General features: G+C 39.5%; 1 protein-coding gene across 6 annotated transcripts in view; it reads left to right on the forward strand.

Annotated features, from left to right (window-relative positions):
- VRK1 (VRK serine/threonine kinase 1) overlaps positions 1–24,764 on the forward strand; it is a 99,917-nt gene that overhangs the window by 57,357 nt on the left and 17,796 nt on the right. For 3 of the 6 annotated variants that reach the window (XM_087726143.1, XM_087726149.1, XM_087726150.1), the window contains 6 exons: positions 17,272–17,433; positions 18,669–18,724; positions 21,183–21,252; positions 21,815–21,902; positions 23,204–23,312; positions 23,406–23,498. In XM_087726143.1, the coding sequence (XP_087582269.1) occupies positions 17,277–17,433; positions 18,669–18,724; positions 21,183–21,252; positions 21,815–21,902; positions 23,204–23,312; positions 23,406–23,498 (573 nt within the window). In that variant the 5' untranslated portion in view covers positions 17,272–17,276. Of the gene's footprint in view, positions 1–13,051; positions 13,201–13,299; positions 13,319–16,299; positions 16,319–17,271; positions 17,434–18,668; positions 18,725–21,182; positions 21,253–21,814; positions 21,903–23,203; positions 23,313–23,405; positions 23,499–24,764 lie in introns of those variants that run through there. The other 3 variants (XM_087726138.1, XM_087726147.1, XM_087726148.1) reach the window with 3 other exon arrangements.

Genomic DNA, 24,764 nt, shown 5'->3' on the forward strand with positions numbered 1-24,764 from the left:
GACGCCCGCTCAGCCAGCCTCGAACGCACCTTGTCGCGGATGTGGCGGCCGCCACAGCCGCGCAGCCTGCCCGTTCCGCTCTGCCATCTGCCGCCGCTGCCGAGGAGAAGGGCACCTCGCCAGGGTCTGCCGAGCTCTCCTGCCAGCCCCGTCGTTTATGCAGCCCAGCGACCAGCGCCAGGCACCGCAACGCCGCCAACAGCCACGTCCTGCGAGGCGAGCTGAGGACTGCCACTCAACCTACCAGCCCTCCAGCGCCGACTGCGTGGTCTACCAGGCATCCCACGTTCCCGCCGGCAGCCGCAAAATAAGCACCGCCGTCCGACTCGAAGGTCAGCTTTGTCAGATGGAGGTGGACTCCGGGTCTTCCCGTTCTCTCCTATCTTGGGCTTTGTTTTCCCGCCTTTGTCCCGGGGTTCCCCAGAGCAAGTTGCGCCCCGTCGGGGTCTCCCTCCTAGACTACCAGGGGAAGGGGATTCCCACAGCTGGGATATACCACATCCGGGTGGAATACGGGGATTTTAAGGGGAAACTCCCAATTCTAATCGTCAGGAACGATCTGCCCGCTCTCCTTGGGTTGGAGTGGTTCCCCGCCTTGGGCCTCACCATAGAAGGGGTGCACAGGATAGTTCCCATCTCCGTAGATAGCGTCCTAGATGAGTTCGCAGATGTGTTCGATGGGAAATTGGGCTGTTATAAGGGCACCCCCATCTCCCTCTGCCTCGATCCCCAGGTTGCTCCCGTTAGGCTGAAGGCACGCAGGGTCCCTTTCGCATTGAGAGCAAAGGTAGACGCTGAACTTGATAAGCTTATTGAGCAGGGGGTACTCGAGCCCGTAGATCACGCCCGTTGGGAAACCCCCATAGTCCTCCCGGTCAAACCCGACGGATCGGTGAGAATATGTGCCGACTATAAGTCGACCATCAATTTGGCCCTGCAGGCAAATCCGTATCCGGTTCCCGTAGTGCAGCACCTACTCCACTCCTTAGGGCAGGGCCGCATTTTCGCCAAGCTAGACATGGCGCAGGCCTACCAGCAGCTCCCCGTAGACGACGATGCGGCTACAGCCCAGACCATTGTCACCCACCGCGGGGCCTTCCGTTGCCGCCGCCTCCAATTCGGCGTTTCGGTTGCCCCGGGGATTTTTCAGAGCCTCATGGAGCGGTTGCTCCACGGGCTTCCAGGCGTCATTCCCTACTTCGACGACGTCCTGGTCGCAGCCCCCAGCCACTCGGAACTCCTGAAAACACTGCGGGAGGTCCTCACACGCTTTAGGGAGGCAGGACTGAAATTAAAGCGCAGCAAATGCGAAATTGCTGTTCCCAAAGTTGAGTTCTTGGGGTTCCTCATTGATGCCCAAGGCATCCACCCCACTCCTTCCAAAGTCGCCGCCATCAAAAACGCACCCGCACCCACCTCTAGGGCGGAATTGCAGGCCTTCCTGGGGCTTTTAAACTTCTACGCCCCTTTTATCCCCCACAAGGCGTCGCTAGCTGAGCCGCTACACCGACTACTGGACCGGTCAGCGGCCTGGAAATGGGGTAGCCGTGAAGCGCACGCGTTCGCGGCTATAAAAGACATTTTAACCTCGTCGGCAGTCCTGATCCAATATAGCGATAGGATGCCCCTAGTTCTGACTTGCGACGCCTCTCCCTATGGCATAGGGGCGGTCCTGAGCCACATCCTCCCGAACGGCTCAGAGGCCCCCATAGCCTTCTATTCCCGGACACTCTCCTCCACGGAGCGGAACTACAGCCAAATCGATAAAGAGGCCCTGGCTGCAGTGTCCGGCATTAAGCGGTTCCATGACTACCTCTACGGTAGAAATTTCACCCTTATCACGGATCACAAGCCCCTCCTGGGGCTACTGGCAGGCGACAAGCCAACCCCCCCCATTTTGTCTCCCCGTATGACACGCTGGACGGAGTTCCTAACGGCGTATTCGTATACGCTGTTATACCGTCCGGGCAAACAGCTAGGGCACGCAGACGCCCTGAGCCGTTGCCCTCTGCCAGAGACGGACACAGCCCACGTGCCCGCACTCTCTGTTCTGTCCATCGCCGAATCCGACCTCCCCGTCTCTGCCGCGGACGTCGCAGCCTGCACAAAGGCTGACCCCGTCCTATCCCAAGTAGCTTCATGGGTCTTGAGGGGGTGGCCCGCGGAAAAGGTAGCGGAAGACTTCCGACCCTTTAAGGTACGACAAGCCGAACTCGCCCTTCACGGGGGTTGTCTTGTCTGGGGGGATAGGGTAGTAATTCCCACAGCCCTGCGGGCACGAATCCTGCCCGCACTCCACAAAAACCATCCAGGCATAGCGCGGATGAAAGCCTTAGCCCGTAGCTATGTGTGGTGGCCCTTGCTAGACTCGGAAATAGCAGACTACGTAGGCCGATGCAGGATCTGCCAAAACTCTAGGCCGAATCCCCCCACAGCCGCCCCTCGTGAGTGGGAAATCCCTAGAGGCCCATGGTCCCGTTTACACATCGACTTTGCCGGCCCCTTCCACGGCCGAAACTTCATGATAGTAGTCGATGCTTACTCCAAGTGGGTGGAGCTGGTAATCATGACCTCCACCACAGCGGAGAGTACAGTGAGGGCCCTTCGTAAGATGTTCGCCACCCATGGGTTACCGGATGTGATCGTCTCAGACAATGGGCCCCAGTTTACCTCCACCACGTTCCAAGAATTCCTGGCCCAACAAGGAATTAGGCACGCAGCCACAGCCCCTTATCACCCAGCTAGTAACGGCCGGGCGGAGCGCGCAGTTCGCTCAGCAAAAGAAGCTCTGGGCCGCATGGACCAGGGCGACTGGCAAGAAAGAGTAGCGGCCTACCTCTTGAGCCAGCACTCCATACCCTGCCCAACAACCAACAAAAGTCCCGCGGAGCTCTTGATGGGTAGGAAATTGCGAACCCCCCTAGACAGGCTCCATCCACTTTACGCAGGGGACCTGCCGAGCAACCTGGGGGCCCTTCCTTCCCACGCGTTCAAGTTAGGGGATCCTGTATGGGCCCGCTCCTTTTCTGGGGATCCACGGTGGGTTCCCGCAACCATCACAGCTCTGACCGGCCCCTGTTCCTTCAGGGTCGGCCTGGCCGACGGAACACTATGGCGACGCCACGTGGACCAGTTAAGGCGACGCCTTCCCGCGGAAACAGACGGCCCGAGCCCCTCAGACACCCGCTCGCAGCACGAGCCACACTCGTTGACTTTTCCCCCAACGGACCGTTTACACCCGGGGAACGGGAGACAAGCCGATGCGAACTTTCCGGACAGACGCGCCTCACCCGGCTACTCCCTTCCCCGAAGCCCTTATCGAGACTGAACCTGCACCCCGACCAGACTGCACGGGGCCACCGTCGGACACTCCTGTTGCCACGGAAACGCCACCCCAACCCAACGGACATCCGGCACGGGACCCCGGGGCAGCGCCATCTCACGGGACCACGTCGCAGATGCACCTCCCCGACACGGACACATCTCCGCCGGCGGTATCCCCCCCGACGACTACCGCCGGGGAGCCACGAAGGTCGGGACGAGAACGCCACCGTCCCGCCTACCTACAAGACTATGTTTGCCCTTCCTAAGGGAACTCTTTAACTAGGGGGGGAGGAGTGTTGAATACTAGCGCGGGAAACCTAAGCGCGCGAATAAAGGACTCCTTTCCTGATTGGTTCCTGAGCGGAGCCGGTTCAATCCTCGCCCTGATTGGTCGAGCTACTCGACGCCCCATTGGCTCCTCGTTCAAACCCGGGGGTATAAATGTATGGCGCGAACCACGCCACGTTGAATCGCAGTTACTATGAGCTGAATAAAAGTCACTTCTACTTACCTCTTGTCGCGTCCTTTCCCTTCGCTCCAAGATGCAAAACTGTGGAGAAAAAGAGATAGGATTTGCTTATATTTATCAAGTATTCATCCTGTTTTCTGGTATGTTATATAATAATCCTGGCTATTTCAAAATGATTGCCTCTTTCCGTTTAGTGGGATTGATATCTGAAGTCTTCTCCAGACCTTACTAGGGATGGAGAAATGATGTGCTAATCTTCATTACTGGTGCCCATGCATTTTTCGTGACTTAATAGATCCAGGATTAGAGTGAACTCAGAAAAATATGTGGGATCTGGCTATGATCAATAGAAGATCCACTGATTACAGTGAGTTTCATATAACTAAGTCTGAATCCAACAAAAAACAAAGCCTATCTCTGTAACTTTAAATAATTACAACTTAATAAATTGAATAAGTAAGAGCCATGTGCCTAAAGATGCACCTTTTTCCCTCAAAAAAGAGGCTGATCTGGATGCGTCTTATACACTGAATACAGCATTTTTGCCTCCAGAAACCCTGCTCCCTTCACCAAAATGGCTGTGAATAGCTTGTAGGAAGATTTTAGAGAGCTCCTGGGGGCTGGGGAGGGCAGAAATTCTATCCCCCCAGCCCCCAAGAGCACTCTATAAGCTTACTAAAGGCTATCCATGCCCTTTTAAAGGAAAAAAGGGCTGTTTTTTGCTTGTCTTTGCTCCCCCCCCCCCGGCGCACTCTGCAAGCCCTCATGCCTTTTGGGGGGGGCGTTTTCATGAAAAACGGGCCGTTTTGAGGAGGTTTGCAGAGTGCATAAACTTTTTTTTATATTTGCCTTTTCAAAACCTTGGTGCGTGTTATACTCCGGTGCGTCTTATACTCCGAAAAATATGGTAGTTATTTGTCATTGCTTATAACACTTTATCAATTAGTTCGGAGGATCTAAAGGGAACAAATATTAGTTCCTATAGCATAACAAATTATTTTTGCATCTTTTTACTTAAAATCTTTAAAATTAAAAAGGGCTGGATATTTAAAGAAAAAAAGGAAGCTGAACATTTTGGAAAAGACCTGGAATCTTCCAGAAGAGAATTTAACCAGCTTTTGCAAATATCATACAGGCAGGACAAATATCTTCATGCAGGACATCAGTTCCCAGTCTGTTCAGTACCCAGACTCTTAAGTGGGGACCGGCTGAAGTGCCAACAAGGACACCTCTGCCAACAGTGACAGTTGCTGGTGTGAGAGGGGACATCTGTCTGCAGAGAAAACTGGAGTGGGGTGTAAAAAATTATTTCCTGGAGGCCACCAAAATGGTCATCATATTATAATAACTTCTTCATATTATTAGCTTGATTCTGATGTAACCTATTGCCATATCAGAGGAGAAACCGTTCTAATTCTCTGGAAAGTGTAGAGTACTACATAGTGTAGTAAAAAAAAATTCTAACGGGGGCAGTCCTCTCTTAACAGATGAATAGCTATGTCAACAATTTTTTGCTTCTATATTTTTTCCATGTATTGTGAGGTGTAGGGCATATGTAAGTATGTAAAAAGATTTTGGACCATAAATTTCACTATGGAAAAAAAAAACCACACAAACTCTAACAAAAATTCTGGCATGCAAATTCTTGTTTTGGATGTGAATTCTGGCTTGTCATATCCGAAATATCCTGATATGAGACCCTTTCACAAGCTATTGTTGGAAGAAATGTCCTTCTGGGTTCAGTTCCAAGTGGGGGAAAAGACACTGGAAACATGGAGGCTGCTTGGAAAGATGGTTTAATGGTGGACAGGATCACATGGAGCTTCTGGGTGAAAAAGGGAAGAGATGCTGAAAGTCCCTGGGTTTTATGCCCCCTCTGGGCTTTGAAGTTCCTGGGGCACAGGAAGAATATCCTGACTGGTTGCTGTCAGAGGTCATAGCTCGCTTTGTAAGTTGTCTGTGTGTAAAGTTTGGTTGAAACTTGGGAAATATTTTGCCCTTTTAATATTTCCTAAAATATTACATTTTTCCAGGAGAGGAGTGGGTGCTAACTTCCTACACTATTAATAGTTGGTATCCTGAATCAAGAAATCCTTGTTACAAAAACTGCGGTTAAGTAAAGAGGAAGTAAATTTTTTGATTTAAGTTGTGTTCTCTTTCTGCGGCCCCCTTCTTGGTTACGTGCATATTTCACTCATTTCAAAACAAAATTAAAAATACTGTAGTAGAATAATAAACAGAGCCAAATCTCTCTCTCTCTCTCTCTCTCTCTCTCTCTCTCTCTCTCTCACACACACACACACACACACACACACACACACACACACACACACACACACAGACACACACACACACACACTCTTTTCACTTCTTCAGAACAAGAAAGAAAGCAAGATCCAAAATTCCTAAGGCCCATATTTAAAGAAAACACATTTTAAAGCTGTTCTCACAGAAAAATAATAATTGATTTATATTAAGCTCAGCCTGCCGTATTAACCAAATCAAGGCAATTATCAAACTATATTTTATATATTAGCATTGTAGCCACTGCTTTAATGCATAAACTATCCTGGGTTGGATTTGTAAGAAATTAACAATCCTTTCACACAGACCCAAATACACAACAGAATAACAGTCACCTTAAAGGTGCAGTACATTTTAAGCAAACAACACCTCCCATCCTACCCTCTGCATTGTTTGGCTGCTTAATCTTTCCTTCTGAATTGGCTCTCCCTCATCTTGACCGCTCTGATCCTGCCTACTTCTTCTTGGCTTCTTAGATCCAGCCCTTTCCCACTGGCTTCCCTGGGTGATTTACAGCCTCTTTTCTTCCATTGCCAGAGCACTGCCAATTGATCTCCTGATTCCTTTGCCTCTCTCTCCTTTATCCCAGCAGGGAGGGGACTCCCGGCTGGACGATGTGATGCAGAGAGAAAGAAAACCTCTGTGCTTCCTCCCCCCCCTCTTTTTTGCTTAGAAGTAGTTTCTCTTTGGGTTAGAGAACAGGCCACCTTGCATATTCTTTAATTCCCCTTATCTCCTTAGGCTTCCACTTTCTAGCAAACTTTTAGATGTTTTTTTTTTCCTTAGCCTGATGATATCAGCTTAGTCCACCCCACCCCGTGGAGATTCGTACCCTCACCACCGTCCAGACCTTCCGCACAACCCTCAAGACCTGGCTATCCCGTCAGGCCTGGGGATAAGATCACAATCTGTCCCCACCCGAATGAAGAATGAATGTTGTGTACTATTTTACTCTTATGTATTGTTTTATGTTTATTGTTTATACCCCCCCTCCCTATTTTATGTAAGCCGCCCTGAGTCCCCGCGGGGAAAAGGGCGGCCTATAAATATTAATAAAATACTAAAAAAAAAAAATTGTCTGAAACGGTGTAGGGTTTCCTGCCTAGGCAGGGGGTTGGACTAGAAGACCTCCAAGGTCCCTTCCAACTCTGCTATTGCATAAGATTGTATAAGATTGTACAGTAACCAGAAAGAACCACAGAAAACAGGAAAAGCTAGAAAAAAAGAACAACATAAAATCCTTTTCCCCATGCTGCTAAAAGCAGCCATACTGATGACCCCTGACTAACCCTAATCCTAATCTTCCCCCTACTGCTTCTTTCCTTCTGTTGCTCTTCTAGCAGTGGCCAGGAGTCCAGGAGGACCTCCCTCCCCTGAATTGTGCACCAGCTCTGGGATCTTTATTTAAAGAACACTGTCAAAAATCAAAGATGTCATCTTTCCTGACCCTGGGGTCCCAAACCTCCAAGTATTTTAGAATACATTCATTGTAAATAGAAGAGGGCTAGTTTGAGATCTAGCAGGATCATTATTATTATTTCTTTCTTATAGCTTTTTCGTTTGTTTGTTTTCAACGCTAGTGCAACACCGTTTCATCATTTTCCATTCAGCTGACGTTAGCCTTGTAGAGCACACCAGGCCAAAGGGACCAGAATACTTGAAGTGACATAAGGGGAAAAAACTGTACTTGAAATTTTGTTCAGAGGTTGTATCTGTGATGGGAGGGAGTTGAGTAAACAGCAATATCGTTTGTTTCTGCCCTCAAAACCTGGTGGCTGACCTTGGTTGTGGATAAGCTCAAAGTAACCACAGTTATTATTGAAACTACTGTATATAAGAGGCGATCACTTTAGTGTCTAGAAACTTTTATTTTTTAAAGAAATAATTGACTCAGTGACAGAATATGGGTTTGGGGCACAAGGATTTTGTATTGCCAGTGAGGACACAAACATACAGCGTATTTTTTGGGAAACCCTGGAAAGCTGTGATCATTCAATCAATATAATGCAGGCGAAACTAAAAAGTCAAGATATAAATAAATTGGAAAAGATGGGCTAGTTAGGAATATAACTTCTTCCTGTTGAACTAAATGTGATAAAGTTCTTGGTAATCTTTACAGAGCTGCCTATTTATAGGGCAAAGATACTAATACTTCCCAATCATCTTAGCATTTCTGAAGGGAAGCATGGTTTTTTTTTGTCAGTTTTCATTTTTGTAACACAATATCAATCTTTTTATCTTGATGTTTTAGATGGATTGGGATGGGGGGAATTGTATTGTAATTCTGTCAAAAAAACCACACTTCAACATGTGATTGGCAAGTTGATTACAATAGTGCATGTGATTAAATCCTTGGTGTGCTTCTGGAACAAATGAGAGGATGTCAGTGGTGATTAACTAAGCATGTGTGTATTTGAGTGAGCTTGTATTTTAACTTTTTGAATAGGATAACCTGTACCAGTAGGACACCTGTGGATGAACTCTGCAGGTTTCATGTCTGGCTTATCTGAAAAAAGTAAAATACAAGGACAGCAAGAAACATATTTGGTAATCAGAGAATCAGGAAATAAATGAAATGAACAATAAGTGAACAGAGTACTTTTATTTACATGGGATACAAATTATTATGGGTGAAAATAGAACAACATAAGATTACTTGCAGACTATATCTGGGTGTGAGAAAAGCAAAATATTAGTGTTTGACTCAGTCAGTCTGGGACAAACAGATTCTTGGATTTCAGTAGGATGCACATGGGTGTTTAGTTGTGACATATTCAAGCCACAAAGTTTTAGTTCCTCTAAAACTATGAGGCCACAAGCATATGTTGCCACATTTTCATTGCAACTATTTCACTCTAACTATTGTAACATTAATTTTGGTAGTTTTCAGATTGCATTTAATGTATATTAATTGTGATTGTACGTGCATTCTACAAAATAAAGCGTTTCTTTAAATAGGTAAATGTAAATCATTTAACAAATAGTTAAAAGTAATACAACAGTACCTCAGGTAACAACCCACAACATACAAATCCATATCCAGAAACTCTCCCATCATCACTGGTCTATTCTGAAGTCTCTCTAGAAAAGCCAAGTTTCAATGACTTTCAGAAAAACAAGTATGGGAATGAATGTAATCTCAGATGGAATAATCTCAGGCACAGAAAAACCAGGAATCCAGGCAGTTCAAATGAATATATAAGTTTGTTGTATGCTAAAGCTCTGTACAAGAATCTGAGCTACTAATGGTCAATGCAAATTGGTGGTAGATAAAGAGTCAAGGGAATTGAAGGTGAGCTGTACTTTGATCTGTTGTGGGCACAAAGGGATTGAGACTGATGATGCATTTGACTCTTCTCTCGTGCTCAGTCTGGTCATCCCCTATAAATACTTTTCAAAGCAGGCAGTAACAGAAAGGGTTTTCTCTTTCCTGAAGATATTCTGCACATCATTCTAATTGCTTCATTTCCTTTGGCTTCTCAGTGAACCACTGACCATTCTCACTTCTGAGAGAAGTATATAAGGACAGGATTAGGCAGCAAGCCTTCCACATGGTACTCTTTACAACTAATTCCCACAACACTATCAATCTATCTAGTAGTGTGGTATTACTATCATCCTTATCTTTCCTATTCCCTATTCCTTATGACTATAACTTTGTTGCTTGTATCTTATGATTTATATTGTTTTATTTTGTATCCTAGTATGATTTATGTTGATTACTTATTTAGTATCCTATGACTATCACTGAGTGTTGTATCTTATGATTTATGATGAATGTATTTTATGATTATAATAATGATTTATCACTTGTTGCTTGTATGTATACTAAAAGCTTATGCACTGGAGACAAATTCCTTGTGTGTCTAATCACACTTGTCCAATAAATAATTCTAATTCTAATTCTCTTTGTCCAGAGTTGCTCAGGGACCCTTGTTTGGTAGCCTTCTATAAACAACTTCCTCTTTTATTTCATCAGATGATTAAAAGGTGCATCTATCCATAAAATAATAAGTGCTGTGTTTACATAATGTGCTATTCTTTATGAATAAATCATATTACATCCTAATGCGATAGCATGATTTATACAATATAAGACTAAGATTGTTTCCTACAACATAATGAACTACAAACTACTCAATTCTATTTTATCCAGATCAAGAGTGTTGAGCAAATGATGCCAATATTTCCTGTATTGTGCCAAACTACAAATTATTTAATTCCACTTGTTAACCAAATTTATAACACCCCCCCATCACAAAGGACTCTGGGGGAAATGCAAGTACAAAGATGAAATTATAAAAACAGTAGAAAATTCCAAGCCAATATCCAAAATACCAGTATTGTAAATCTCTATCTACTGTAGAAAAGAATAGAATAGAATTCTTTATTGGCCAAGTGTGATTGGACACACAAGGTGCATATGGTCTTTGGTGCATATGCTCTCAGTGTACATAAAAAGACAAAATACATTCATCAAGAATCATAAGGTACAACACTTAATGATAGTCATAGGGTACAAATAAGCAATCAGGAAACAATCAATATCAATATAAATCGTAAGGATACAAACAATAAAATTACAGTCATGCAGTCATAAGTGGGAGGAGATGGGTGATAGGAACGATGAGAAGACTAATAGTAATAGTAATGCAGCCTTAGTGAATAGTTTGATAGTGGTGAGGGAATTATTTGTTTAGCAGAGTGATGGCGTTTGGGGGAAAAAATTGTTCTTGCATTTAGTTGTCTTGATGTGCAGTGCTCTATAGCGTCGTTTTGAGAGTAGGAGTTGAAACAATTTATGTCCAGGATGCAAGGGGTCTGTAAATACCTTGCTAGTTTTGTATTGGGCAGATGCACATACTTTTCCTGCTTAATCTTGCCTACACATAAACTCCATAGCTCTCTGGCTATTTTTTCATAGACTTTGCATCAAGGCTGTTCAGAGAATATCACCAAGTTTAAATATGTTAGGACCTCATAGAAATTCCATGTAGGAACCTTTTATTATAAAATGCAAAATGAGATATTAGAACAACAGAATTTTTAAAAGACTTTTGTAGTAAACTAAGAGGATCATCTTCGCTGAATGACAGTACAGAAAAGCAGTAACTTGTAGTGTGACTGAAAGTTCATAGCAACTCTGTTTAGTACTAGATACTTTGAAGATACACTACCCTGAAGCATATAGTCAGCTGATAGATAAAAGGTAAAGGTTCACCTTGCACATATATCTTAATTGTTCCCAACTCTAGGGGGCGGTGCTCATCTGTTTCAAAGCGAAGACCCAGCGCTGTCCAAAGGCATCTCTGTGGTCATGTGGCTGGCGTGACTATACGCCAAAGGCACACAGAACAATGATAGATAATAAGCTTCAAAGCATATTTGTACTTATAAAAGAGGCCCATTATATCTGTTAGGACCTTTTCCATATTAGGAATCTAAAGTTTTTGTTGACTTCAAAAATAAAATTACAACTTTACTCCCCATCCATGAATAACCCCCATTAAACTAAGAGGGAATTTATTTTTGTAAGATGATACAGTGAACTGAATTACCTGATAATCATGTAGGAAGTTAAAACCCACCCCTCTCCTAGAAAAATGAAATATCCTAGGAAATATTGAAAAGGCAGAATATTATGTTTCCCTGGATGTGAAAAAGGAGAAACCTTTTAAAGAGAAACTTCCTGTAGCTTCCTGCCTCCCCCCTTTTTGTCAATGGGCCATTAAGATGCTAAGCCAGTCTATTCACATAACAAAAACCCCACCCCATGAACTCCAGGGTGATGGAATCAAGGCATGCTAGTATAAGCCCTTCACTCAACTGACCACATGCATCTGGGAATTCAACCAAACCTGGACTCAGCCTAGAGTTGCCCCTGCATGGCCCCATGTGAGTCTGACAACCAATCAGAATACATTTCTTGCACAGCAGCAGGAGGCAGATAGGTGGGGCCGAACCCTTCTTCTTCACCCAACACCTGGAAGCATGTGATCACCTTTTTCCCCAGGGTCTCAAGCCATGTGGTCCTGTCCACCATTAAACCATCTTTCTAAGCAGCCTCCGTTTCCAGTCTTTTCCCCCACTTGGAACTGAACCCAGAAGGACATTTCTTCCAACAATCATCAGTACAATCATTATCATGGTTGTTAAAAGATGTCATATTCCACTTCTACATCCTAAACTACACTGTATACTATTTTTTTTTAAAAATGTTAGTTTAACTGTTAAACCTACAATAAGTCTTCCCACCAAAAACTATTATCTTTGGGGGGAAACAGTAAGAAGATAAATATAATATCACTTTAAACGAATGTAAACGAAAAATAATAGATAACTCATCTGCCTGGCAACAGGTCAATGCAATTTTTCTGAACAGTAATAAAAAGCCGCCGTTAATAGAGGTTAGTACAACGAAGATTCCAAGGATAAATTAATGAAAAAAAATCTACATTTCGGTTATTATTACTATGATGTCGTTCACAAACAAGATTGAGCAAAGTGGAGAAACCGAGGTCGCAGCAATATAGAGCGTAAATTGGAAGAACAGCCGAAGTTGCCAGGATCAAACGCGATTGAAAGGAATATGATTTACTTCTGATTGTGCCAAAGAACAAGAATGGGTTAATTCGCGAACTAAAAAAACACGGTGAAGACATACAACTGAAATAAATATATGAAATCAGAATTTCTCGTGCTCGCAATAGAAGAAACCCGGGCTTTAGCCCCCTCGGCGCTTTATCTGAGATCAAGCGTCGAGCGGACGGGGCAACCACGGAAACGCCGCTAAATAAAAGCCTTTTTACTCGGGCAGCCCACACGCGACGCCTGCCCATGCGCGCGCGCCACGAATAAACGGCCCCGGCGCCAAGCTGAAGCCACGCCCACTTTTTTGCGCGCGGGAGGCGAGGCCACCCCTCGCCTTGACAGTTTCAGGGACTATATCCCGTTTGGAAAACGGAAGCTCTCTTTGCGCGGCAACTCCGAACTTCCGCCGTCCCGTTTCCGGTGTGGACTGAGTTTGGTGCGTGACGCAGTCGGGGGTGGTCGCGCTCTTCGCCTGGTGAAAGGACTCGCCAGAGTCCCATTTGGCTAACGAGGTATGGCCCCGAAGCGCTCTCTTGTTATGGCTCTGGGAGAGGACGAGAATTGCATCCGCCTTTCCCCGGGGAGCAGAGCTTGGGAAGCCATGTGATGCCCATTATCTTTGCCTCCAAGGTGGACCTTGTTGCTTCTACCTTCCTCCTCCTAACCCCCTCTGTAGCCCGAGTCTGCTGTTTGGCAGCCCCTTTCAGGAGCCGTTGGCTACAGAAACGCTTTGCGTGTTTCCCTTTTCCGCCCTTAGTTGTGCACGTCGCCGTAAAAAATTAGTCAATTAGCAATATCATTGAGATATCTACGCAGGTGGATTTTTCGGGATTTGATATGTCTTTCATTGCCTCTTTCTATTGGCTCCGCTCCATTGGACTGGATTAAGTCGATCCAGGACGGAAGATTTAGTTCAAACTGAAAGTAACTCCCCTAAGGCCTAATTCAGTTTGGCTAGTAGGAGATCTAATGTTACAATTCAGAAGTCCAAATGGGGAAAAACTACTCCAAACATTTTTGTTTTGTCATCTATTAAAATAAAGGTAGCCTTTGGATGCTATGGACAACGTGAAACATTTCGGGAGAAGTGAGTTAGGTCTACAATACAAGCTGAGCTTTGGAAATGGTAAAATCCCACTTGAGGTTAATGATGTTGTTTTCAACAATCATAGTTTGAAATCTTAGGATTTTTCAGAAGGCCTTTGTGACTGTAGGCTCGCTGAAGTAAAATATAAGCCAAATGTTCCTTTTTAGGTTAGGAGGTAGTATGTGCTCTGTTCAGTGGAGTATCTTGGGTTTGCCAGAAGGGAGCTGGCATAAATAACAGTTTGTATTAGAAAATGAAGGAGGTAAGTTCAACATTTCACAATGTAGAAACAATGTGGTTGAAAACATTTAATAGGAAGGGAACTGTAAAGAAAAAAGGAGAGATGAGAAAAAAAAGTACAATAACAATGAAATTGATAGCCTTATTTTGGACCAGCTAAATAATTGTTAATTTAGTTATTACTAATGATGGTGATCAGAACTGTTTCTTGGTACAAGAAATGCCACACACACACACTCAGCTATTTAATTATTAAGATTGCTATTGTTTGTTTACTCCTAAGCCTGCCCCTTGGTATTCACAGTCTTAACATTTACCTTTAGAATCCTCTGTTAACCAGGGCTCTACTGATACCACTTCCTATCACATATGCAAGGAATTCTAGGACGTTATAGTTGTAGGTTAGGAGTTTCTGGAAGTTACAGGATTGGTGAAAGCTGCATTTGGTCCTTAAATATTCCCCATATCCCCCTCCCCCAATCTGCATATCTACTGCATTGTTTTCCCCCCCAGGGTTATTCATTATCCCTTGTATTATTTTTATAAGTAAGGCAGCATACATATCCAACACATCTTCCACCTCCTATTTTTCCCTGCCGCAACAACCCTGTGAGGTGAGTTGGGCTACTTTCAAGTGATAAATAGTGGCCCATAGACTATAATTTAAGCTTGTGTGACTTTTCAGTTTGTATTAATTTTTTCTTTGCTAAATTTATTTGCCTCCTATCTTGCCGTGAGGCTACTCTTAAGTGGCTTACAATAATAAAATGGAAAAATTGAAAAGAGTGTCAAGAAAATAGAAGTAAAATAATGGAACAATAAAATAAAAAGAAAATATGAGAATGCATCAATATGCTAACGAAAAGTTCAGTGGAGAGCAGAGGGTAAAGGGGAGGGAATGTGTAATAGGTTCCACCTATTTTTTCTGCTTTTTTGTTAACTCCTAAGCAAGCATTGATAAGTTTACAATGTTTATGTATCAAATTAATGTCATGTCGTCTAAATCAGGGGTGTAAAACTTGCGTTGTCACAGTGGGACTTTCCCCTCCTTCATTAAACCGGGTGTGGGTGTGGCCAGTGCATGATGCACTTGGCCTGTGGGCCGTGAGTTTTACAGCTCTGATCTAAATGATACTACACTAAGTTAGTAGGTTATGTCCGTATTTTAGATACAAATAAATGAATAAGGTATTCAGTTTATTACTTATTGTTTGTTGAATAGATTCAAAGCAGAAAGGATAAGGCCACTTTGGCAGACTTGGCGCCCTCTAGATTCCATTGATTTAAAGAATAACATCTGTCAGGGCCCCAGAAGTCCCCTTACCTGTAGAAGTACTGTCCTGTGGAATGATGGTTTGAAGAGCTCCCACCTTGTTGGTATTTCAAAAGACCATAAAGACCTGGTTCTTTGTCCAGTACAATTGTTACCCCTTTCTTTTCCTTGCTAACTTCTAGGTATCGTTCCTCTGCTCTTTTGTGTTCTTTATCTGTTTTTATATGATCCTTATTTTTACATTTTTTAACAATTTGTAAAGTGCTCAGAGTTGAAAATCAGGGGCTTATAAATTTAATATATTAATATAATGTGCACAACAATGTGAAATCAAAGCTGCCAGTTGTGTAGCTGGTATTGGCCTTCATACACATCAGTTTCTTCTCCAAAACAGGATGTAGTAATATGTTGGTGTAGTATACATGCAGATGTCAGTAGTGTGACCTTTTGTACTTGGAAAATTTGTCAGTGCACAGATTTTATATTCTTATATTTTTAGGGATAAATGTATCATCTTCATTAGTCAAATGAGTTCATTGCAAGAATGACTCTTAACTGTTTTTCAATTTCACCTGTGCAGTGCAAATAGTTAACACCTTCAAATTGCATTACATTTGCTCAGTATTTCTTTGGATATTTTAATGGTTTTTTAAAAAAGTGTCAATATTTAACAAAGAATTGCTGCTGTCCTGTTTTGATTGTTATCCTGCTCATTATAAAATATGGCTACCCACTGCATTTCTGAGGAAATTGTTTAAATATGTAGTGTCTGTGCTTACCTAGGATTGTGAAACTTGGACATTAAATGCAAAAGTTATACAGAAGTTGAAAGTTCCACAAAGAAGCATGGAATGGCAAATGCTTAACATAATGTGATATGACAAAGAAAATCTAAGCAATATATGGCCCTCCAGATATGGTTGAATTCTTGTTTTTATCAACCTATTTAATATAATGGTGAGATTGTGGAAGTATCAATTCAACATCAAGAGGTCTCTGTTGCACAGCTCCTGTTTTAATAGTAATAATGGTTAGTATTGTCATAAATAATATTAGAACATAAACATTTGATTTTTAAATGATGAATGATTCTGCCAAAATTTAAGTCTTCCTATTTATGATGAGTAATTTTTCATATTTATCAGAGGTGCAAGTATGAAACCTTATGAAATCTGGAAGGCAAACATCATCTGCCTGCCTGATTGCATATGATTGAATTGAGACTGTCAGCTATGCTTTGGAAGAGTTGATGGCAATAGTAGGAGTAAAACTAATCACTGACTCAGTTTTTTAAAAAAATTCAACTCAAAAATGGCAAAGTAAAAACAATCATGAGGGAAGACAATTTTTGCTAATTTCCCGTTAATTAAATGGCACATCAAAATAAAAATATTGTAAAAGAAGAGCACAATTAGTGAGATTTCTTTTTTCGGAGATTGAAAAAAGAGAAACTGGACACTACTTTTGTGCTGTACTTCTGTGACATATATCAAAAGATAGGTAAACTGTGGTCATCTAGGTATAGTTGAATGACAATTTTCAGTAACCATAGCCAGAATGAATAATTATGTAATTTAGCAATATCTGGAAGGATACAAGCTGTCTATGTTAGTAATGGTTCTGTAGATATGCCCATCTTTTAACATATAATTATTATTTGCTTCAATATGAACGATAAGAGAAATTGGTAAGAATATATATTTTCAAACTGTAGAGCCTTTTTACACTTTTATCAGAGGTGTGAGTATCATGTAGGAAGTAAAATAATACATTTTCATATTTGCATTTTGATCAATTTGTCCTAGAAAAATTCAGTACTAAAATCATCAAAAGTTCCATGATCAGAACTTGTTTGGGATTGATTTCGTTCTTCTGTTTTGTAAAACAGGGTGACAAATGGAAAAAGGCAATAAAATTTTTTTTGATTTAAAAATAAGTCAAATTTATCCTATTTCTAATTTATTTTATTTTAATTGTCTTTAGTGATTATGCCTAATATCAAAAAGTCGACAGGAAAAAGAGGCCCAAGAAAACGGAAACTTGCTGAAGAATTTCCTCCCGGAGAAGTTTTTACTGACCTTTTAAAGAAAAAATGGAAGCTTGGTCCAGTTATAGGCAAAGGTGGTTTTGGCTGTCTGTACCTTGGTAAGAATAGTGTCAAGATTGCTAAAATATAGCGGCCAGCATATAATTATTTTAGAATGTGTATTCTTAACACACATACAGAATGGATATATTTTCTTACAGAAGAAACATTTTTGTTTCAAAATACTCAACTAATAGAATTGGCTGGAGAACCTCATGATTTTTTGCAGGTTCTCTCTTCCTGTAACAGTAGAAAATGGGTGACCTTAGAAAAGGGACAATAAGACTATCTTTTTCCCTTTAAACAATTTGTAGAAAGCTTGCTGTGTTGTTGTATAGCACTCCTCAAGGCTTTCCAGCTCTAGCCAGCTTGCCAATCAATTGACAAGAAGTTGCTGTAGAATGCATGGTTATCATGCTGCGGAAAGGATGTCCACAGGCCAAATAGTGTTCTTGGGATTCTGCCATTCAGCTGATTAGCAGATTGATGAGGGGACTGCGGGGTTGGTGACAGCATCTGGTGAACTGAATAGAAAGTAGTTGGGTGTGTGCGCCTGATTCTATTGCTTATTCTGATTTTCTTCATTGCCTTCATGCTCCCCTTACAAGAAGGGCTGGGCCTTTGTCACCATACTTTTTGTTGGTATTTTATCCAGTGATGCTGTCATTAGAATGGACTCTTCTAACAGAATGGGTTCCCCCTCTTCTTCTATCTTCCCTAGTCTGTTCCAGCAGATAAATATAAGAACATGAAATCTTTTTGGAGGGCAAGGCTCTGGACTCAGTGCTAATTAAAATATCTGTTACGATTGTTACTACCATGTTCCTAATAAGGACTTGGTGTTCATAATCTTGTTCTTTAGGAAAGGCTTTGTTGCTTCAATTCACCCACCAAAATCACTGAATGTTTCACTAATAGGACATTTAAATTGACTTATTTACATCTGGCAGCACCAGCTGGTTGCTCTTAAAGCAGAATAGTATGTTTGATTGACTGTGGTTAGGTTTGGCAAGTTCCTACAGTTTTTAAAAATGGAATGTAGCATTCATTGTTTACATGCAAAATTGAAATATTATATGTAAAATGTATCAATTTATATTATTGTATGAGTCTGTGATATGGAGGTGGATTTGTGCAAAGAATGCATAAGGCTCCACCATACAATACTGTTAAATATACTCATGAATTTGTATTTGGTTTTCATCCAATTTCTCTGTTGGTTATGTAAAAATTGCTGCTGATATATTAAGATAGTTTTAAATCCTGTTGATAAAAACTACTTATATTTTAACAGCTGATGTTAATTCATCTGAATCAGTTACCAGTGATGCACCCTATGTTATAAAAGTGGTAAGTTTGTTTAATTGTTCACGCACTCATTTTTGGTGTGCCTGACTCCAGACTGACTCTGGAGAAAATTTCTTTCTTTTGAAATAGTCTGCATTTGAAAAATAAAATGGAAAATACAAACTTTTCCACCTGTACGTTTGTAAAATTCTTGAAAATCCTCAAGCAACTAGTGTTATATGAATTGTTTAGTAGATTAAATTAAACTAGAATGTATTTTAAGCTTTGCTAATTATTTTAATAAAAATAACATGCTATTGTCATCTTGCTCAAATAATTTCTAATTTTATTATATTCCTTGGATTGAGTGTTGAGTAGTGGAATGACATACATGCTTTACACTGGTTCCCTTTGAGGTGTTCTGAAATTGCATAGGAAATAAAATTTCTGTAAATTTAGGACAGACAATCCAATCTGACCTGTAGCTTGCATATATTTCTCTAGGGCAATCATTGTATATTTTATTTTATAACTAATTGCAATTATGAACTATTTTAGTTTAGAGATATGTGGTAAAGCAGAAGAATTTATCATTGTACCCTCATGAATTTTGTGTGTGGAAAATTAGAGTTCTTAAGGAGGGTAAACATAGACATATAAGACATTTGAAGACACCGTGTGCCATGTAATCTTTGAACTGTTAAGGATCATTCTGATCATGAGTTCATTAATAGAAGGAATTGGGATCATGCAATCATTTCCACATAGCTAATAATAGTGCATGCAGGATGCCTCAAAAAGTTGGGGCATGTCCTGCCCCTGTTTTCCTCGCATCTGCCTTTCATTATCCCATTTATATTCCCATTAACCAATATGGGTGAATGGATAAATAAGACCATGATTTCCTGGCCCTTCAGTTTTGACTTTCTGAATACTGTGATGATATCAGAGAAGACTACTGATTTAAAAAGCCAAATTATAGAGTGCATTTTAATGTTTGCAAATATTATTGCTTGATAGTAGCACCAGGTGGACTTTCCTTTTTCTTGCTACTTTTTATCTGCAGTATAGAATTATAGATGCTATTAATTAATTACAATTATGATGTAAAATAATGCATATGTCACATTTTTTACTATTAAATATATTGAAAAGTATTACTGCATAGTGATTCATATTGGTGATGTATATGAGGTGATCTGCATGAATAGAAGAGGTGACTGATAAATATTTATATGAATCTGCTTTGTGATATAATTTAGAATTTAAATATAAGGTGATAAATTATATTTATGCATGAATAGTTAGCTTGAAAAAAATATCTCTTGGAGATGGTGACATTTGACACTAGCTATAGATTTATAGAATAGAGTTAACTACAGTATATGTAGACATTTAAGTCTATTCTGCATTATGATTACAGTCACTTAAGTCAGGATCATCTGGGAAAGGACTATCACATGGATACTGGGAAAAGACTATCACATGGATACTGATTGTCCATGAGCAAAACTCTTCTAACAGTTCTATAAAACAAAAATAAAACTAATGATTTAGTCTTGTTATAGTCATATTTTGGTTTAGTTAAAAAATGACACCAATTTCAAAATGAGAAGATCAGGAAAAATATTGCATAAGCCATGTAAACCAATTTAATTATCTGGTAGATTGCTTGCTGCATAAATTGGTTTCCATTAATGGCAAGGACAGTATTCTTTTTTTAAAAAATAAGGAATGTTCTGATTAAAATACCTATATGTATGGGAAGCACCATAATTAACTATTATATCTCATAATCTAGTTATTTAAGAACCCATGTTTAGTCCCTAATTGAGAAGAACTCAGTCTGAGATCCTGGAAAGTTGTTGATAGGCAGAATAGAATGCACAGTGCTAGATGGGCTACTAGCTTAGCTTGACTTGGTATGAGACAGCTAGGTTAATATATGTCTTATTTTGGATACTGAAAATGAGAGTGTTTGGTGAATTATATTGACAGGAACAAAGCAACAAGGCCACCTCATGCTCCATAAAGTTTTTTTTTATGGCTGCCTCAAAGTCTTTCCCAAGCTGTCTCTCCATATATGTGCCTAGACAGCTGCTTTATTTAATTCACTGTACCTGCAGAAGTATGCATACAACCCTGGAATGTTCATAGAGCCATAGTGGTAAGCATTCTGGAGGATGTAGATGCCTCCATATTACATGGGTTGCTTTGTTTGGGTCATTCAAATACTTACCTAGCGATACTGTGTAATATTTTGGCTTTTAGATCCCATATTGATGTAAACATTTTTTATTGTGATATATGGGAATGCTTTATTTTTAAATTATGTATCTCATTCCCAATTATATAACAATTAATTATCAAGGAACTGAATTACAAGGAAGAAAATTAAATGGTTAAAAGAACAGTTTTATAGGAAAATAGAAGAATGTTTTATATATTAGTAAAAGCTTTGCTTGAAAAGTGAATAAATAAATTTAAAACATTGCATTTATTTATAAAATGATATTTAAAGGAGCCCAGTGACAATGGACCACTCTTTACTGAGTTAAGTTTCTACATGCGAGCTGCTAAACCAGAACCAAGTAAGTAAATAAATCCATTTTTATTCAATAAAACAATGTAATCATTTTTAAATATAAGATAATTATGGGAAATATATAGTATTGATTTATTGTAATTCATATAGGATTCTAAATGGTTATTTTAAGAGTATGAAATAAAGCCATGTAATGATACAGTGTTGAGTATTTATTGGAAATAATTTTTATAAAGTGGATCCTAAAATTCATCCTTTTTTAATACTAAGAGTCTGAAATTGCTTGAAAAGGGGGGAAGGAATAATAAATAACTTTAAATGATATGTTAAACATGCTAGCATGTTTGTTCATTTTTTGCTCTTGTGGGGTGCATCTGTTATATTTAATTTGCTAAAACTATAGAAGGAATTGAGGATAAAATGTATAAACATTAAAGAAAATGCAGTCCATCTACAGTTTAGATTCTAAACTTTTCAGTGCCATTAATTTCAGTGGAGAGGTTCCCTGTTTTAAAAAAAATAACCATCCTTTTCTTTTTGTATTAAAATTTAATAGTTTTCAACCTTATATGGTAACAAATGTATATTGAATATTTGTTTCTTTTCAGTTAAAAAATGGATTTCTTCTCACAAACTAAAATATTTAGGCGTACCAAAATATTGGGGTTCTGGTTTGCATCAAAAGAATGGCAAAAGGTATAAAACATTTGTTATTTTAGAATATAGAATACTTTTTATAATGTAACTTTCCTTAATTTCAATTTTCCAAACCAACATTTCTTAAAATGAGTCATAATAATTTTGAGTGAGAGTCTTTGTCATTTAAGTTTATCATGTCAACATATTGAGGAATTAGAACAGTTATGTGTATTTTATTACAGAACTTGGTGGTCAGTATTAAGTGAATCTTAAGTAATATTATGATATTCTATTAAATTTAATATATGTGCTTGGTAGTTCTCAAGGAAGTATAAGATAAGGTGTTTAAACTTTCCAAGTTAGCTTTATTCCATCAGAATAAAACTAAATATGTTTAAAGAATTCAGACCAAGTAGTAGGATTTCAACATCAGCTATCGTTCTCTTGCTTTTCACCCCAAGGCCAGAACAGAGTAAATTGGCAATAGTCCATTTTGAGTATTACCTAGCAATTAAATTACAAAAATATCTGTCCAAAGAGATAATCAAAAATACCTTGCTAGATATGTGAAATAACAAAAAAGGTAAAAATAATCGACTATCATTAAAATTAAACCATTAAGAAAATATCAAACAGGAGATATACTAATTGAAAGGGATGTTAATGAGATAACTCTTCTCTTTGTCTTGTAGTTTAGTGACAGACATTAAGGATTTGTTTAAAGAAATTGAAAAGACATTTTTCTTCTCTATTGATTTTTTTAAATAAGTTATTTAATGAGTGAAAACAGAACTGTTTTTATTGTTTCCTAAGGGGGGTATTTAAATGAGATTATGCTTCAGGTGCCACAATTATGGCACAGAAGTTTGGTTAATTAGAACAGCACAGATTCTTCATCTCCTTCAGTCAGGAGACACACCTGATCTCTTCTCTGTTATACTTCCGAAATTTGCCTTTAGTATCAGTTGAATTGCTATCCTGTTCTGATTTCATTTATTCCTGCATACTTTCCTGAAATCGTAGAAAATATTGAAGAGGGTTCTTTAGTAAGTTTTATCAGTTTTTAAACTTTTCTTTCTTTTTTTCATGCCACTGCATTGCTTGGGAGTGAGTAGTATCTAGAACCTTTGTCATCATAAAAGCTAATCATGATCAGTCCTGCTTAGTATGTAGGTGGGAGACCATTAAGAAATACTAGGTCTGGAAATTAGACAGGGAAGTAAATAAAGACCTGGAAGAGGTTAATGGCACATGATTGTTAATTGGTGCTAATAAAATTCCATGTCTGTACAATCCTCAAGATTGAATGTTATTTTTTGTATGTTTGTTTTCAATTTCCTTATATATTTTTAAATCAGTTATAGATTTATGGTGATGGACAGATTAGGGAAAGATCTTCAGAAGATATTTGAAGAACAAGGAAAGCAGTTTTCACGCAAAACAGTGTTACAGTTGGGATTGAGAATAGTAAGTTAATGTTTTTCTATGTTAATGTAAGTAGAGACCTCATTGAAATTAATTTTATTGAAGTTTTTTTCCTGATGTTCTGTTCTTTTTTAGCTTAATGTTTTGGAATATATTCATGAACATGAATATGTACATGGAGATATCAAGGCCTCAAATCTTCTCCTGGGCCACGAGATTCCAAATCAGGTAACTTTCAATCTTTTCTTCCTTTAGTGTTTAACCTATTGTTTTAAAGAAAATGGAACTGCTGTGAACCTCAGCAGAAATCTTGCCTTTATGAATGTGTACAGCGTTAATATTTCTGCTTGACATTTATATCTAGTTAATGTTGTACATTTTTTATTCACTTTGCTGGCAGCTGATCAAATTGGCTATTCTGCCCTGAATAATATTCAAGAGAATGCTTGCAATACAAAATGAATTTCAAATAGCTGTTTGGGGGTGGAAGTTTAAAATTATATACTACACCAGTGAATTACGTTTGCTTGTCAGCTTTGTCAATTTTTTATTTCCTTTGTTTGAAGAATCCATCAAGCCATAAGTGTTCTGTTACTTGAAAACCTGATTTCTTAACGTATTAGTTCAAATCAAATGGTTTACAGAAATATCCCTAGTTGTCTATTTATTATTATCATTTAGTTATAGTAGTCATCATTAGCAAATGAATAATTTCTAAGTTTAGGTGCTTTTCTTGAGATGACAATTTCATATTCCCATGTAAATTGATAGAAACATTGTGCAGGTTATTTTGTCCCTTCCTTTGGCAAGAGGTCCAAGAGTAACTAGATGGTTGCATTGCTTTTATTCAAGCAGGGATGGCAGTAGAAGATCAGTTCCTAGATTCATCTGTATAAAATAGTTCATTTGTTTACTACATTATTTCAGTTATGTGATTGATTGATCACCCCATCACTTTAGATTTCTTTTTTTGTTTGTAAACCTGAGGTTTTTGTCTTACATCCACAGTTTTTTTATCACCATTATATGAATTGTTGATAAAAATACTATTTTGGAAGATGAGAATTATCTAAAAATGAAAATAATTTCGTAAATCAAAGGAAAATGATTGATTTGGTTTTAAAGTAGAATTTCTATAACAAAGCAACATATACATATACATAATTTTTTAGTTGTTTAAATTGACACTTTGCATTTCAATCAAGAAATAAATTTGTAGCACAGGAGCTCACTCTTCAAAGACACTTTTCCCATCTTAATGTTTGACACATCATTTTAGTTACAGATTAACAGAGTTGGAAGGGACCTTGTAGGTCATCTAGGCCAACCCCCACCACCCAAGCAGGAGACCCTATACCATTTCTGAAAAATGGCAGTCCAATCTCTTCTTGAAAGCCTCCAGTGATGAAGCTCCCATAACTTTCTTAGCTTGATACAGAATTACAGTATATCTGGCAATGCAAATATTCTTAGGATTATTGACTTATTTCTTGT

This window comes from Thamnophis sirtalis, unplaced genomic scaffold (assembly GCF_051295495.1).
Source record: "Thamnophis sirtalis isolate CommonGarterSnake01/CBP01778 unplaced genomic scaffold, rThaSir2_p1.2 scaffold_1, whole genome shotgun sequence".
Classification (NCBI taxonomy): Eukaryota; Metazoa; Chordata; class Lepidosauria; order Squamata; family Natricidae; genus Thamnophis; species Thamnophis sirtalis.